Source organism: Pituophis catenifer, unplaced genomic scaffold (assembly GCF_029215685.1).
Source record: "Pituophis catenifer annectens isolate HBS135680 unplaced genomic scaffold, rPitCat1.0.hap2 SCAF_2, whole genome shotgun sequence".
Lineage (NCBI taxonomy): Eukaryota > Metazoa > Chordata > Lepidosauria > Squamata > Colubridae > Pituophis > Pituophis catenifer.
Window position 1 is genome coordinate 2,848,026 of NW_027256882.1, and position 17,729 is coordinate 2,865,754.

Consider the following 17,729-nt stretch of genomic DNA (forward strand, 5'->3'; position numbering starts at 1 on the left):
ATGGTATCTCCAAATCATGAATAAAAAGAAAAGTACAATTGGTTTCTAATTTCGGATGACTGCTACTCTGATTTCCATTTCTCTAATGAAAAATTGGAGAATAACTGGCAGAAAACTGGAATTGGTGCCTTTTCTCCATCTTGACGTAGAATCATCCGTGGGTACTGTTTGAAGAAACAGCTTCAGCCCAGGAGGAGCCTCTGAAACGCAGATGTTTCTCCCCCACCCAAATCCTTCCTATTTTTTTTTTTTTTTTTTTGCCAATAAACAATTGTTAGGGCTTTTCTGATTATGGTAAACAGATACAAAGACAGCATTTGTTTTTTGCATAAAAACCTTTATTAGACACACTTAAACTCCTACTTGTAATTTTAATGCTAACCGCCCCTTGCTAATTTTAATCTATTACCCACAGGTTAGTAACTATTTCTATCTTACTTGACGTATCTATTTCTATCTCTATCTCCTTTCTCTATGTTTACATATGAAAACCCTTTTTGCTCCTCTAGATTTGCCAAGGAATGCCAAAGGTACTTTTTCAAAAGGCAACTGGACTTTCTATTTTCTTGAAGATGTTTCGCTTCTTAGCCAAGGAGCATCTTCAGTTTTGAAGAAGCATCCTCAGATGCTTCTTGGATGAAGCATCTGGACTGGAAAGAGTTTACAGTGTACTTTTTTGTATCCTCACACTCCAGAAGTTCCCGTTCTCATTTCTCCTAGAGAGGAAATAAGATTTTAAAAAGTTTTGTCTTGAAGAGACGCATCAGGGACATGCAGCTCCTTTTGCTTATTATAGAAGAAACATCTATTAAATGGCATTGCTGACCTTCAAATGACAGTAGATACAAAATCCACTATTCATAATTAAACCACCACATGCTTAGCCTTTGGTTTCCATTAACAAATTCATGTCTCTTGGCTTCCAGTTGTGAAGATCAGGCTGAAAAAAAATGCTAATTCAGTAAATGTAATTAGGAAATGCACATGTTTCAACAACTACACCTATCATTTCATTCATCCTGCTGAAGTTTTTTTCCTTATTCCAAAGACTGATATGGCTTCTACACTGTGTGGGTCCGTTTATGTGAGTTAAGATTACTGCTCGTAATAAAACTTTTTCCACACACCATACATGTATAACGCCCATCCCCTGTGTGGATCCTTTTATGGATATTAAGATACGTCTTTGTAGAAAACCTCTTTCCACATTCCATACATTTATACTTCTCCCCTGTGTGGGTCTTTTTATGAGTAATAAGATTACTACAGCCAGTAAAGGATTTTCCACACTCCATGCATTTATACGGCTTCTCCCCTGTATGGATCCTACTATGGTAAACAAGCTCACAGTTCTTAATAAAGCTCTTTCCACACTCCATGCATGTATGTGGCCTCTCCCCTGTGTGGATCTTTTTATGGCAAGTAAGGTCGCTACCGTGAGAGAAGCTCTTTCCACATTCCATGCATTTATAGGGCTTCTCTCCTGTGTGGATCCTTTCATGGGTCTTAAGATATGTCTTTGTAGAAAAACTCTTTCCACATTCCATGCATTTATAGGGCTTCTCTCCTGTATGGATCCTTTCATGAGTCTTAAGATTCGTCTTCGTAGAGAAACTCTTTCCACATTCCATGCATCTATAAGGATTCTCTCCTGTGTGGATCTTTTCATGTGTGTTAAGATACATCTTCGCAGAAAAACTCTTTCCACATTTCATGCATGTATAAGGATTCTCCCCTGTGTGGATCGTTTCATGGGTCTTAAGATACGTCTTCGTGGAAAAACTCTTTCCACATTCCATGCATTTGTAAGGATTCTCCCCTGTGTGAATCCTTTCATGAATCTTAAGATACGCCTTCGTAGAAAAACTCTTTCCACATTCCGTGCATTTATAAGGATTCTCCCCTGTGTGAATGCTTTCATGAGTCTTAAGATATGCCTTCGTAGAAAAACTCTTTCCACATTCCATGCATTTATAAGGATTCTTCCCTGTGTGGATCCTTTCATGGGTGTTAAGATATGACTTTGTAGAAAAACTCTTTCCACATTCAATGCATTCGTAAGGATTCTCCCCTGTGTGGATCGTTTCATGGGTCTTAAGATACGTCTTTGTGGAAAAACTCTTTCCGCATTCTATGCATTTATATCTTTTCTTTGCGTCATGGATCCTTTTATGGTAAATAAGTTGACTGTTCTTAATAAAGCTCTTTCCACACTCCATGGATTCATGTGTCTTCCCTCCTTCATGGGTCCTTTTTTGAGATACACAGGGCCCATTTTTATGAGGAAGAGACAGGGTCCATTTATAGTTTTTTCCATTGTCTCTACATATATTATCTCCTTTGATTTGGGTTTGATGGCGTTTCTCTACATCTAATTTGTTTATGAATACTTCCATACATTTTCCAATATATTTCTTTTTTATTTTTCCTTGCTGGGCCACAGAGGCTTTCATTGCTGCTTGAATAGAAGGTGAACTTTCCTGATTCCAATTATTTGAGTAGTTTCTTTCATGGCTTTCTACTTCCATTAGAACTGTAGGGTTCTTCATACTGTATGAACGACTGATCATTTGGAATAGTTCTCTGGAATCTTCATCTTCCTCCCCATTATTACCTTCATAAGAAAAAATAAAACAAAATAACTTTAGGAAAGAAGAGCAAAGTAGAGGAAGATGGAATATAAAGAAAAACAAACAGCTTCAATCTTCTTAGTTGCAGAGAAACTCTTCAAGTATTTGATCTGGACTTGCTTGATTAAAATTTTGGAAAATACATCTAGGTTTCCATGCCAAGGGAATATCCATTGATTAAATATCAAATGCTCCAAATTTCAAAGGAAATGAAAAGATTTGGTTTCTCAATTTGAAATTCAATTTTGCATTCTGCTGCGGTTTTTATAAGAAGTGGGAGTTGCTCAGAAATATGAGAACATAGTTCTCATATTATCAGAAACATTATAGGTAGATAAAGAGAACTATAGGATTCAACAACATAAAACCGAATTTGAATCTCAGTTGTATAGAAAATATATAATTGCTAAGACCTCTAAATATACAGAGGATATGAAAATCAACAGAAAAATATCGAAAGTGTGTAAATGTACCTCAAACTATTATTGGAAATGTGGACAAGATAAAGGATCCTTTTGTAGTGCTTTGGTGGCCTTGTAAAAAAGCTAGAAAACTTTGGATTCAGACATTCACTGATACAGAGAATTTAAAATAAATATCCAATTGAAATCAGAACAGTTTATGCTGGCAATAATCAACAGTCATAGAAGATTGTTTCTGAGTATGACAACCGTAGTTGGACTATTATACACAAAAAACTAGAAGGGTTCTACATTAACTAGAATGGTGGAATGGTTGAAGAAGATGATAGAATTCTCCATGATGACTAAATTGACTCTGATCAGGGAAAAGATAGCATCTATATTTATTAGTGATTGGAAACCCTGATGGACCTTTGGCTGAAAGAAAGAAAAAATAAGCTTGTAATCAAATTTATGTTTAAAGATTAGAAAGGATGAATTATGTAAAGGAGGAAACAATGATGTAACCTTAAAAAGAGGGGGGGAGGAATATAACTATTACCGTACTTTGGTCTTTTCTCCTTTTTTAATTTTATCATACTTTTTTCTTATTCATTAATCACATTACACTATCTTTATTTTCTTTTCAAAATTTGTACTTTTTATTCTGATAAAAATTCTTGTATATTCTCACCCAAAGAGGCCACGTTCCTATGATTTTCCAGCATGACTTCCCGATACAGTGCTTTTTGGTCAGCATCCAGCTGAGACCACTCCTCTTCGGAGAAATACACAGCCACCTCCTTAAAGGACACGAGAGCTTTCTGCATGTGAAGGAAACAGAAGAAAAATCAGCAGTGAAAGGAAGCAATCCCACTCTATGTCTGGGTCTGTCTGTCTGTCTGTCTATCTCCATGCATCAAGACTTTCAGCATCTGGAGAATCAACTGATATCGGCCATGGAAATCACACCTAGCACAACCCACCCAGTGGTTGTAGAAGAAAGTGTGTGTGTGTGTGTGTGTGTTGTATTATCCCTCTCTTACTTTTGGAGCTTCAATCAGAATTTCAGCACCACCATAAAAAGGAGTCAAATTCATTTTGTTTTTCCCTGTGAGGAAGACAGAAATTTTAAATGGATAATTAATAAAATTGCAAGAGGCATTCTACAGAAGAGATACAGAAGGTAAGACAGCTGGAATCTCTCTTGGGAACGGGTGGACTTTTGATTACCATCTGAGATGTCCTCGCTTGCGGATTCATGATAGACCCCCTTGGAAAACAGCTCCCGAGGGGGATTTGATGGATTCCTCTTTCTCATAGGTTCTCTGGTCTGCAGCGTGAAAGACTTGAAATAGGAGGGAGGAGAAAAGAAAAATGCATCACATACCATGAACTGGAATCTTGTTCTCAAAAAACAACTTCAATGCCCCAATATCCATCAATGAGCGTAGAATGTACAAGAAAGGAACGGCTGTTTCCAGTCTATGCTCTAGAATGGATAATGGAACAATGTCCTGCAAGAACTAGTGGAACATCTTAAAATATTATGAAGACCAGAGAAGTATGGAAGGGAGGGGTGAGGAATTCAAACATTCTTTATTCCCTTCTGGACTTCCAAGATGAAGGTCTCTCACCTGCAATTCGACTTCCTCCTTCTGTTCCTCTGCCTGACTCAGGAGGAAGCCTTCCGCCAGGGCCACCGCTTGGGAGCTGGTCTCTGCTCCACACTCCCGCACCCAGCTCTTCATCGGCAGGGGCAGAAGGGCCAGGAGCTGCTCCAGAACAACCAGGTCCAACATTTGAGTTTTAGTGTGGTTTTCTAATCTCAGCCATTGACTATAAAAGTCGTGAAGTTGGCTGCAAAGTCCTCGGGGACCTCCCGCTTCCTGGTATTGGATGCTTCTGAAGCTGCATGTCTGAATCTCTGAACGGATGATGGTTTCCTTCTCCAGGATCTTCTGCCCAGTTCTTGGCCAGATCAACCCACAGCTGCCAGGGTGAACAGCTAAGGGGCCTTTTCCAGTTCCCTCACTTCCTAACACTTCTTTCTGCATACTTTCTCTGTCCGGTAAGGAAATTCCAGATAGTTCTGAGGAAATCTTGTGGATCTCCAAATGTGGACCTTTCAATTCATAGGACGATTCCTGGAGCTGCAGGATTGATTATAAAAGCTATCCAGAATCTTCTCCCAAGTGTACCTTTTGTTGTTAGGAAGGTTGTTGTGATGAGTCTAGTTTCTGCAACTGAGATGGAAAAGAAAATAAATTGAAAGAATGAGAAGGTTGTGGACTTAACTCCCGAACAACATTTATCCTCATGGAAGGGAGTCTTACACAAACATTGCACAAACAAATCTTCTGAAGTTTGTCTGTACATGAAGTGTGGTGCAAAATATGGTCGTACTTTTCATCCAGAATTTGGAATATAAAACAAATGTTTCATTTTTGGATTATTTTCTCCCCCTCCCCCCGGAAGGGGAGGCTAGCCTTTTTTCAAATTTAAGATCTGTATTTACCTTATTATTTACCAAATAATTCCCTCAACAATATCAAATTATTTACTAAGTCTGCATTACTATTAACCTTATCATCGTTCCTCTCACCCACCTCCTCCCACTTATGATTGTATGACTGTAACCTTGTTGCTTGTATCCTTAAGATTTATATTGACTGTTTCCTAATATGATTTGATTGCTTACTTGGTCCCTATGAATATCATTGTGTTGTACCTTATGATACTTGACCAATGTATCTTTTATGTACTCCGAAAGCATATGCACCAAGACAAATTCCTTGTGTGTCCAATCACACTTGGCCAATAAAGAATTCTATTCTATCTATTTTCCTGTGCGCTGCTCCCACTATCCATCAATGGGTTAACTTCTTCAGCCTTTGGCAATAACTGAGTGAGAGCTCAATTTCCCTTTCCTGTTGCCCCGACACGCCCCTCAATCCCATGATCCCCAGTCTTCACTCAGTTATTGGCAAAGACTGAAGTGTTTTCCTAGAGCTCCAGGCTTTCAAGCTATTTTCTCCCTTTCCTAGGTTTTTAATTTATTTTTGAGTAGTTTTTTTTTTTTTTTACTTGTTTCTTTCTTTTGGCTCCCTGCCTGCATCAAGCGGAGGTTCGGCTCTACAGCTGAGCGGCGCGATCGCTCCGGCCGCCCACGCTTCACCTCGCAGGCTCCTCCGGCGCTTTAGAGTGGGGGGGAGAGAGAGAGCGAGCCTTGGCAGCCACCCACGCGAGCGGCGATTGAAGCAGCCGCCCGACGGAACGACGAGGGAGAGAGCGGAGAGCGGTGAGGCAGCTACCCCTCCCTCCTCCCTCCCCGGCGTCCAGGAGCCCCGCGGAGCACTTTAAACAAGCGCGGCAGGCGGTAGGACCTTCGGGCCGCCGCTGTGAGTCCGCAGCCTCCCGAAGCAACACAGCTCACACGTGGATCGGAGGAGAACAGCGCGGTGAGGGAAGCAGCCTCCCCCCTCCTCCTCTTCACTGCCAGAGCCCTTGGGGCCGCACCGGGCTGAGCGCGGCAGGCGGTAGGACCCCCGGGCCACCGCTGTGAGACCGCAGCTTCCCCAGCCCTCGGATTGCAAGCCACGTGCTCCCTCCATTGCAGGGGATTTCCAGATCCGCCATCTTGGCTGCATCCGGATAAGGGTAGCTCCGCCCTTATTGGCAGTTGGAGGCCCTCACCTCTCATAGGGCCTCCCCAACGGTGCCTGCTGCTTTAAATTCGAGGATCTTCGGGCCCCATCCGGCTGCAAGCACAGAAGCCTTCCCCTTTAAGCAGCAAGCCATATTGTGGAGAGAGCCAGATGGCAGCTTTGGGCTTGTCAGACTCTCCTTTCTCCTCGGACCCAGAGCTTGAAACAAGCCCAGCTCGCAAGGGGTCCAGATCCTCTAAAAAGCATTCAAGGAAACGGTCATCACATCATAAAGACCGTGGGGAAAAGGCCCCCCCGATCCTCGACAAGGATGCTGCAAGGCACCATAAGACCCTTGAACGCCTCTGCGAGAAGGCACAGAAGGAGAGAGCGGCAACACCTCTTCAAGGGCCCGAGCCCCCTAGTCCCTCTCCTCAGGTATGTGCGGAGGCGGGCCCTGGCATCACGAGTCTGGCCGAGCTGACACTAACACCGGCAACCCCGTGGGCAGCTGGCCTCAACCAGCAGCTGCCACGGCCCAGAGGAGCATCCCGATCATTGCCAGATGCCCCACTATCGGACCCTCCTCACTGGCGCCACCGTGGGGCGGAAGCTACATTTACACCAACGGCAGCTGGCCTGCGTGCCCCAGAGGGACCCCTACCAGCCAGCCAGCTTGACTTCCAAACCATGTTTTCAGCCGCAATGTCTTCCTTCCTGGCCGCAGGCTGGCAGCAGGCTGCAGGAGGGGCCCCCCGCCAACTACCAGCCCAGGGGGCGCCCCAACGGCAACCGGCCCAGCACCAACAGGCGCAGGCCCAGTCATCCTCGTCAGAGGATTCAGACCAGGCCGAGGAGGGCCCAGAGACCTTCGAGTTATCAGAGGACGAAGGTCTGATGCCAGATTCTCCGGCTTTTACGGGCCTCTTCCGTCCAGCATTATTCAAATCGCTCCTACATAAGGCGCGCCTCACAACCAATTTAGGCGTACCTGGCGAGACCTCCGCGCCTAAACCCGCTACCACGGGCCCCCACGATGCGCTCTTCAAGTCTTCCAAGCAGGAGAAGGACTGCATCCCCTGCCCCCAGCTGTTTTCGGACGTGATCCAGAACCCCTGGGGACAGCCAGCCTCGCTAACAACCCCAAGCAGCCTAGACAAGAAGCTCTACTGCTCAGCCCAGGAATTGGAGGACCTCTTAACTCTGCCATCGGTGGACCAGCCAGTAGCCTCCCTGTCTTCCTCATCGATGGTGTCCACGGATGCTGTAGACGGGCTCAAAGCTGAGGACAAGAGGACAGAGTGGGCCCTCCGTAAGTCCCATCAAGCAGCGGCCTGGGCAATCAGGACGGCAACGGCGACCTCCTTTTTCAACAGAGCCACCCTCATCTGGCTACGCCAACTACAGGAAAAACTGCCCCCGGAAGACGCTAGGCTACATCAGGATTTGAATAAGATCCTAGCCGCCACCGAATATGCCGCGGATGCATCCCTGAATTCCGCCAAATTCGCTTCTAGATCTCTGGCCTCGAACATCACAGCAAGGAGGCTGTTCTGGCTTCGCCCCTGGAAGGCAGATCTTAAAGCCAAATGGAAGCTAGCCGCAGCCCCGTACAAGGCCCCAGACTTGTTTGGGGCAGCCTTGGACCCAGTCTTGATCGAAGATAAAGACAAGAGGAAGGTGCTCCCATCAGCGTACCGGCGGCAGGACCGCAGATACACACCTTACTCTTACCAGCAGCCCTTTCGGACCAGCTCAGGGCCGAGGGGGACCCCACCACAACGCTCCCAATTCCAGAGTACAAGCAGACACCAGGACAGATCTCAGTTCCGAGACCGCGGCCGACCCCAGCAAGCCAAACGGTCCTTCCGCGGGGCCGGTTTCAAAACCGCCAGAAGGGGGAAGTGACGGCCGGGCCGGGGGCCCCATCGGCGGGAGACTCCAACGCTTCCACCAGCAATGGGCCCGATCAACGGAGGACTCGTGGATTCAGCGCACGATCTCATCGGGGCTCTCCATCGAATTCTCTGGTCCTACACCCAGTCGCTTTGTACGTTGCCCGGTCCCACAGTCCAAAGACCTCAGAGACCTCCTGGCACAAGAGATCGCACACCTGCTGGAGATACGAGCCATAGAACCGGTGCCTCTCGACCAGCAGGGTACAGGCTTCTATTCAACTCTCTTCCTGGTGCCCAAAAGCTCGGGAGGCTGGAGAGCCATTCTGAATCTCAAACGACTAAACCGGTCGGTAAAGTACCGCAGATTCAAAATGCACTCCCTCAAGACAATATTAGCGGGCGTAAGGAGAGGGGACCTCCTCCAGTCAGTCGACCTGCGGGAGGCATATCTGCATGTACCGATCCACCCCAGCCACCGGCGCTTCCTGAGATTCGAATTTGCAGGTCAGCACTTCCAGTACCGCGCAATGCCCTTTGGCCTCTCGTCGGCACCTCGTACCTTCACCAAGCTGGTAGCGGTGGTGGCGGCCACACTACACGCCATCCCAGTGCGTCTCCTCTGCTACCTCGACGACATTCTGATCCTATCGTCGTCACACAGCCAGGCTACCAAGGATATGGAAAGAGTTCTGAGGGCATTCCAAGACCACGGCTTTTCCATCAACTTCGAGAAAAGCCAGCTACAGCCATCCTCTCGACTGCTGCACCTGGGGGCGGAGATCGACTCAATCAGAGGCCAAGTCTTCCTCTCTCAAGAGAGGATCCTGAGCATTCGAGACCTAATCCAACAGGTCTCGGAAGCGGGGAGAGTGCCCCTGATACAGCTGGCATCACTCCTCGGGAAGATGGTCTCCTGCTTCGGTATCGTTCCGTGGGCACGCAGACACTCGCGGGCCCTCCAATGGTTCCTGCTGCCCTTCCAGAGAGCAGGCAAGACCAACCTGAAACGCAGGGTAACCTTACCACCTCAGGTCCGTCTCTCCCTCGGATGGTGGAGGTCCCCGGCACTCCTCAAGGGCTGCGAGTTCCTGGACCCGGACAGGCTCACACTGACCACAGATGCAAGCCTGCGGGGATGGGGTGCCCATCTGCACCACCTGGTAGCCCAGGGCCAGTGGTCCAGGAGCGAACGGCAAAGCAGCATCAACCTCCTGGAACTCCGGGCAATCAGGCTGGCACTACGGCAATTCCAGACAGCAGTTCAAGGACAGCACGTTCTGATCCGCACAGACAACATCTCGGCAAAAGCTCACGTCAACAGGGAAGGCGGCACGAGGTCTCACACACTGATGTTCGAGTCCGAGGCTCTATTCGCCTGGGCGGAGTCTCATCTGCTCTCGATCAAAGCGGAGCACATCTCGGGATCAACCAATGTCAGGGCGGACTGGCTCAGCCGCGAACTGATAGACCCAGCGGAGTGGCAGCTACACCCACGCCTGTTCCGGGAGCTCAGCGACCGCTTTGGGATGCCGGAGGTGGACCTCTTCGCGACCCCGACCAACGCCCAGCTAACTCGCTTCATATCTCGATACCCATCTGCACAGGCGGAAGACCACGACGCCCTAAGATGCAGATGGCCCAAGGGCCTACTCTACGCCTTTCCACCGATTCCCCTCATCCCTCGTCTCATCCGGAAGCTACTGACGGAGGAGGCCGACCTACTGCTGGTGGCTCCCCATTGGCCTCGAAGACCGTGGTACGCCGACCTCGTGGCGTTATCCGTGGAGCAACCCTGGCAGATCCCCCTCCACCAGCTGGAGCTCTGCCAGGGGGCGGTCAGTCATCCAGAGCCTCAGTGGCTACGATTGACCGTCTGGCACTTGAGAGGGTCATCCTAAAGAGAGATAGACTATCTGATGGCGTAGTAAATACTATCCAGGCTGCCAGACGGCCCTCAACGACCCGCATTTACGAGGCCTCGTGGCGGGCATTCTGCCGCTGGTGTTCTCAGCACCACGAAGACCCTACATCGGCTTCAATCCAGAGCATCCTCGAATTCCTGCAGTCAGGACTGGAGAAAGGGCTGGCGCCAGCAACCCTAAGGCGCCAGACAGCAGCGCTATCCACGGTCATCGCATCACCTCCCTACCAAGCGCTGTCCCATCACCCACGCATCAAGGGATTCCTTCACGGCGCCAAGAACTTGCGCCCCCCCACAGTGCACCGGTACCCATCCTGGGACCTCCCGCTGGTCCTCCGGGCCCTAACAGCCCCCCCGTTTGAGCCCTTGAGCTCAGTGTCCCTAAAACACCTATCGTTCAAGGTGGCCTTCCTTCTGGCAGTCACCTCAGCCAGAAGAGTCTCGGAGCTAGCAGCACTCTCAATCCGGAAGGACCTCTGCATCTTCAGGGACACCACGGTGGTCCTCCGGCTGGACCCGACCTTCATCCCCAAGGTGAATTCCTGGTTCCACCGTGCCCAGGAACTCATACTTCCGGACTTCTGCCCCTGCCCCCGCAACGGCAGAGAACAACAATGGCACTCCCTTGATGTCCGCCGCGCCCTTCGCATTTACATTGACAGGACAGCGGCCTTCCGCCACACGGAGGCGCTCTTAGTATCCTTCAACCCGGCCTCCATGGGACGGAAGATTTCAGCATCTACGGTGAGCAGATGGATTAAGGCCTGCATCGCGTTGGCGTACGAGCTGGACACCAAACCTCTTCCGGGAAGGATTCTCCCACACTCCACTCGCAGCGCGGCCACAACGGCGGCCTGGACAACGCAGGCGTCGGTGGCAGATATTTGCAGAGCAGCAACCTGGTCATCGGTGACGCCCTTCATCCGCCACTATAAGATAGACGCCTACAGCTCTGCAGAAGCATCCTTCGGCCGTAGGGTGCTGCAGACGGTGGTGACAGAGGAGGACTCTGGAGGCATTCAGCTTCCCGCCCATGGGGTTTAAACTTGGGTATATCCCATTGATGGATAGTGGGAGCAGCGCACAGGAAAATGGACGTTGTCTTACCTGAACGTCCCTTTTCTGGGCGCTGCGTACACTATCCATACCCTCCCCTTTCTTTTCGTTGGCTTCTGCCATGACAGTTGTTGGTGTTTACAGATGGTTTTCATTAAAGTTATGTTGTTTACCTGACACGGTGTGTTCTCCTGTAACTTCGTTCAGACTGGGGATCATGGGATTGAGGGGCGTGTCAGGGCAACAGGAAAGGGAAATTGAGCTCTCACTCAGTTATTGCCAAAGGCTGAAGAAGTTAACCCATTGATGGATAGTGTACGCAGCGCCCAGAAAAGGGACGTTCAGGTAAGACAACGTCCATTCTATTCTTACACTTAAGGTTCACACAAGATGCCGAAACTCAAGGAGCTTAAGAAACTGGAATGGAATACAGAATTTTTCATGTGTTTCTTGTCCTTCATATTGAGGCGTTTAGGTATTAGACATTCATTAAGGATGTTCCTCATTCTTGTCTTAAAGTTGGTATGTTTGTAAGTAAATGGAGCCATGAAGAAGAGATAAGGAGGAAATTCCAAGTTTCAAAAATGGCTTATCCCAAGAAAGAAAAAAATTACCTTTTTTCAGGGGTCTCAATGAAAAAAAGGAAAAAGATGGAATACTACTAAGTGAAATGATCCTAGGAAGGAACAACATTCTAACGATGCCATGAAGGTTGACTTCACATCAAATGAAATGCTTATGATGCTCATTTTCTATTTTTGCTTTTTTGGTCATCATAAAACATGAAGGCTGCTTCACACAATCTGCCCTGACCTCCAAACTGGTTAACCAACTGTATGGGCAAAGTTCACATGAAACAAGGCTTGAAAGAACAAACCTTAAAATGGTTTTTCACCCATCCTCTTAAGCCTGGAGGATTTGACCTTAGTTCATTCTTTGTCTCCAGAAAAAGCACAAAGGATTTACAACTTATATATGCAAAACGGAAAAGCAAAGAAAGCACCAGGAAAAAAGGGGGACTAAGTTAACAAGCGAGAATCCATCTCCAAAGAAAAAATAACCAGAAGAAAATTTTATCAAACCACTAATGTTAGGAAAAAAAGTAGAGAATCTTATTAGTTACCGATTTCATAAGGAAATAAATCAACATTTGAATTTACTGTACAGTAAAACTTGACGCAGAAGAAACCCATTAATCATCCAGCCCAAAATCCCTTTGGGAACTGAATGAACAAACCACCATCCAATACATATGTAGGATTAACACCCGAATGAATAAACCATTTTACAGACTAACATGATTTTCTGAATGATGCAACTCCTACAAACACGTTTCCCAGCTTCTTAGCTTAATCCAGTTTTTCAAACACGGCCAAATTGAAAGGTGTGGATTTTAACTCCCAGACTTAAAAGGAGATGGAGAAACACCGGCCTCATCGGGCACACGGTGCGAATGCTGCGGCTCAGCCCCACTTTTGCACCTCCGTCGCCCCTGCAAGGTCTCCCTTCTTTTCCTTTGCGGTCGTGGGGAAGGGAAAGGCTGGGAAGCATCACCCCAGTCCCAGTCCTCGCACATCCGTCCTCGCACCCAGAGCCAGCAGGGGGGCTTCGAGGCTGCCTCCACTCCCCCAATAAATGGGGAGAAACGCCCCCTCCTCTTCTAGCGACCCCCATTCCTCTCCTTTGCTCCCCCCCCCAACTCCATGGAACCTGCATGGGAAAGGGCGGCAGGGGAACATGGGACTCCGGAGGAAAACTTGGCCAGTCTCCACGCCCCCCTCCAGCGCGGGACCCCTTTGCACGGGCAGAGCCGCCACTCACGGAACTCGGGAGTCCCACGTCGGGATCGGTGTTTCCGCAAAGGCTCCCCGGCAGGCTCTCCGCACCCCACTCACAGCGGACGGAGGAGGTAGAAAGGGCAGCCACCTCCCCCGACGAACTCCAGGCGAAGAGGTCAGCGCATGCTCAGTTCCCACGTGTGTAGGACAGCGCCCCCTGGTGGGCTCTGAGCAAAGTGCCAGGATACCCTGAAAGGGCGGGAAAGAGGAAAGTATTTGGAGGGAATGGGAATAGAATAGAATAGAATAGAATAGAATAGAATTGAATTGAATTGAATTGAATTGAATTGAATTGAATTGAATTGAATTGAATTGAATTGAATTGAATTGAATTGAATTGAATTCCTTATTGACCAGGTCAATTCCTTGCAGGCACAAGGAATTTGTCTTTGGTGCATATGCTCTCAGAGTACATGAGGAGAATAAAATACATTCATCAAGAATAAGAATGGAATAGGAGAGGAATGGAATAGAATAGGAATAGGAATAGGAATAGGAATAGGAATAGAATTGGGAATGGGAATGGGAATAATCAAATAGGAATAGGAATAGAATTGTAATAGAATAGGACTGGACTGGACTGAAGTTCCAGAAATTTTACCTCACAATGAGGCTATGTAGAATCTCCGCAAAGGTTTCCACCAAAAGGGTTCGAATTTCCCAGCTAGGAAAGCATCGCAGTTACGACGACCCAATTAACGAGTGAAGCGAGCTGCGTGAAAACAGGATTCTCTTTATTTCGTTTCAGGAAGACGGATCCGGCAAGCGCACGAACCAGCGTTCCTGGGTGAGCTGACATCCTTCAAGGTAAGCGTACATTTTTATACTTTTCTGTACAAAGGAAATTCTTTGTTTCTTTTGTTACTTTTGTGGGTCTCCCTTTTGTGTGTGTGTGTTTATGGATCGCCCTGTGTTTTTTTATTCTAGTTCTTCCCACTTGAAACTGGGTGGTGTCTTGGTTATCTGGCTTCCTGTTCTTTTGCTTCCTTTTGCTCTTATTATTTGCTCCTTGCCTTAAGCTGATCATGTTGTTATCAGGTAAGCCCTTACCCTCCCCCCCCCTTGACTCTTATCAGATTGCTTGGGGTATTGATTAAATCTTTTCCTTAGCTAATCCTCTGCCATTCCTTTTGTTTTGCTCTGCTCTTTGGATAGTTTCTTTCCTGGCATGTCCTGGGTCTTTTGTGTGTGTCATTTCCCTGGGTCCTCTTTGTTCCTAAATGGCCCTGATGCTTATGTGTTCTATTTTGGGAAGGTCATTTTCCTATGCCTGTGGCCTTTTCCTTCCTGAGTTGATCCTGTACTATGAGGTTTTATTATGTCTTATTGGCCCTGGCACTGTCTTGGTGGTGTTCCCCTCCTACAATAAAGTGGGGATTGTAGGAGGATCCGTCTTCCTGAAACGAAATAAAGAGAATCCTGTTTTCACGCAGTTTGCTTCACTCGTTAATCGGCTCATCGTGCTTGTGACGCTTTCCCGGCCGGGAAATTCGAACCCTTTTGGGGAAACCTCTATGGAGATTCTACAGCTACTTGGAGGACAAATGAAGCAGGGGCTGGGAATGACATATCATCTGTGACTGGAAAAAAGGGGGAACTGCAAAATGATGGAAACAGATTATGGAAAAGAGAATATAAAATTAAAATACCATTTTAATTGCAATTGGGTTGGCATGCCTTTTTGTGGTATGGTAGAAATAAGATACATACCTATTTTCATAGACATTACATAAGAAATGCATTGCTATTGGTTTGGGAAAAGGTTAGAGATAAATACTATGTGAAAATACCAATATGGTTATCAATGATGGAAGCTTTAATACACCCAAATGTTTTTAATTTTGGAAATATTGTTAGATACAAGGACTTGTTAACAGATAAGGGGGAATTAAAAGAGAAACTAGAACTGGAAGAACAGGGGATTGAGATAGATTGGTATATGTATATGCAAATAAGGGCAAAATATTAAAAAGATGCTAAATTACATGGTTGAAAAGACTGAGTTACATAGGATACTCAGGAACAGAAGAAAATGTAATAATTTTTTTTTATAACTTTTTGTTATATATTGAGTTGGAGGAGAAACAATGATAGCTTGGGGAAGAAATTTTGGACATTCAATTTATCTTGAAAAATGGCAACAACTATGGGAAAGGAATTATAAATTAACGATGTCCACCGCATATAAAGAAAACCAATACAAAATGTTTTATAGATGGCATATGCCACTGGAGAAGTTAGCAAAAATGTTCAAAGATAAATCAGCGAAATGTTGGAAATGTCACCAACTACCAGGATCTTATTATCATATGTGGTGGGCATGTCCTGAAGCAAAAAATATTGGAATAAAATTAAAATCTGGCTGGAAGAAATGACACAAATAGTATTGAATTCAAACCAGAGTTGTTTCTATTGGGTATCCTACCTGACAAAATGAAAAAGGAATATATTTATTTGATTATACATGTAATAACAGCTGCAAGAATTGTCTATGCTCAAAATTGGAAATTGGAAAAAATACCTTCAGAAGATGAAGTAATAAGAAAGATCTTAGATCACGCTGAAATGAATCGATTAACTTTATTGATTAAAAATAGAGAAGAATCAGAATACTTAAAAATATGGAATTATTTTTATTCTTGGTTGCAAAAAAGATATGATTAATTTTATAAATATGTATAAAAAACCTGATAGTAAGAATATGACTATAGTAATGAATTTGTACAATGATTTTGAAGACAACTAAGACAGAAGAAACTGTTGGAACAAGAATAAAATGAACTGAGGAATTCAACACCGAGATGTCACACGGGAGGGCTGATTGAAGTTTTAAATGTTTGCTTTTTAAAAAATAATAAAAAACTTTATTAAAAAAATTAAAATACCATCAGGGGGCAAAAAGAGGAGGAAAAATGTTTTATTTAGGGGTTGAATCCAAAGCATCCACAGGAAATACTTAAGACCTTTCTAGAATTTAAGGCAAGGATATGGTTATCTCCAAATCATGAATAAAAAGAAAAGTACAATTGGTGTCTAATTTTGGATAACTGCTACTCTGATTTCTATTTCTCTAATGAAAAATTGGAGAATAACTGGCAGAAAACTGGAATTGGTGCCTTTTCTCCATCTTGACATAGAATCATCCATGGGTACTGTTTGAAGAAACAGATTCAGCCCAGCAGGAGCCTCTGAAATTGCAGATGTTTCTCCCCCACCCAAATCCTTCCTAATTCTTTTTGCCAAAAAACAATTGTTAGGGCTTTTCTGATTATGGTAAACAGATACAAAGACAGCATTTGTTTTTCGCATAAAAACCTTTATTAGACACACTTAAACTCCTACTTGTAATTTTAATGCTAACTGCACCTAGCTAATTTTAATCTTCCTATTACCCACAGGTTAGTAACTATTTCTATCTTATTTTATATATCTACTAGGTGGACGCCCATGCTTCACTATGAAACTATGTGCTCGGGCTTGATAAATTGACATTTGCAGCCTGAAACTTAATGCAGAATGTGTAACTCCATAGCATCAGAGTGTGTTAATAGAATGCAACTGACAGTTGGAACAGAGGGGGAGTAGAATGTCCCAGCCCGCAGCATCCATCAATATTCATCTGGCTAGCATCCTGTAATTGTGTGAGAGAGTTGAGGGGTGTTTGAAAACTCAAACAGTATTTGCTGTGTGAGCAAGGAGGCTGGATATGGCTTAGCTCAACTGTTGTGTAGTAAAGCTGCTTGCTGCTGTGAAAGTAAAACTGAAAGTGAAACTCCTGCTTGTGTTTTGCATTTGGAACAGATTTCTTTTGAGGTGGGGAGGGGGAGTAGAATTCCTTAACATCAGTGTGTGTTAATAATAATATAGGAAATACTAATGCTCTGATGGTCATTTTGAAAAATCCTTTCTTAGTGAGCACCTAGAAGCCAAGAGGAACATACGTGGCAAGTTTCAAGCTTGTAGGCTTTACGGTTCGTGATTAATGCGTGAGTGGTTTTCATTTTTGTCTATATAGATTTCTTTCTCTATCTTCTTTCTCTCTGTTTACATATGAAAACCCCTTGTGCTCCTCTAGATTTGCCAAGGAATGCCAAAGGTACTTTTTTAAAAGGCAACTGGGCTTTCTATTTTCTTGAAGATGTTTTGCTTCTTAGCCAAGGAGCATCTTCAGTTTTGAAGAAGCATCCTCAGTTGCTTCTCGGATGAGAAGCGAAATGTTTTCAAGAAAACACAAAGGAAATCCAGTTGCCTTTTGGAAAAGTACCCTTGGAACAACCATGACCTGTGTGAATGAGGACCTCCACAGGTATTTGTCAAGGGGCTTTACTCTCCCCTCCC

At 45.5% G+C, this 17,729-nt stretch overlaps 1 protein-coding gene across 1 annotated transcript; it reads right to left on the reverse strand.

Moving 5' to 3' along the window:
• Positions 1–413: 413 nt before the first annotated feature.
• On the reverse strand, positions 414–5,088 carry LOC139311618 (zinc finger protein 431-like). The gene is made up of 5 exons (XM_070936092.1): positions 4,669–5,088; positions 4,265–4,379; positions 4,078–4,142; positions 3,726–3,855; positions 414–2,614 (listed from the first exon to the last, which is right to left on the reverse strand). The coding sequence occupies exons 1-5, from the start codon at positions 5,086–5,088 to the stop codon at positions 1,062–1,064; spliced, it is 2,283 nt and encodes a 760-aa protein (XP_070792193.1). The 3' UTR covers positions 414–1,061.
• Between the last annotated feature and the right edge of the window lie 12,641 nt (positions 5,089–17,729).

Excerpts from the sequence above, each read along its gene's own strand:
- LOC139311618 (XM_070936092.1), bottom strand. The coding sequence starts at position 5,088 with ATGCAGAAAGAAGTGTTAGGAAGTGAGGGAACTGGAAAAGGCCCCTTA. Across the intron at positions 4,143-4,264 it reads AAGCGAGGACATCTCAGATG|GGAAAAACAAAATGAATTTG; the intron begins GTAATCAAAAGT and ends TCTTCCTCACAG. Across the intron at positions 2,615-3,725 it reads TAGGAACGTGGCCTCTTTGG|GTAATAATGGGGAGGAAGAT; the intron begins GTGAGAATATAC and ends TTTCTTATGAAG.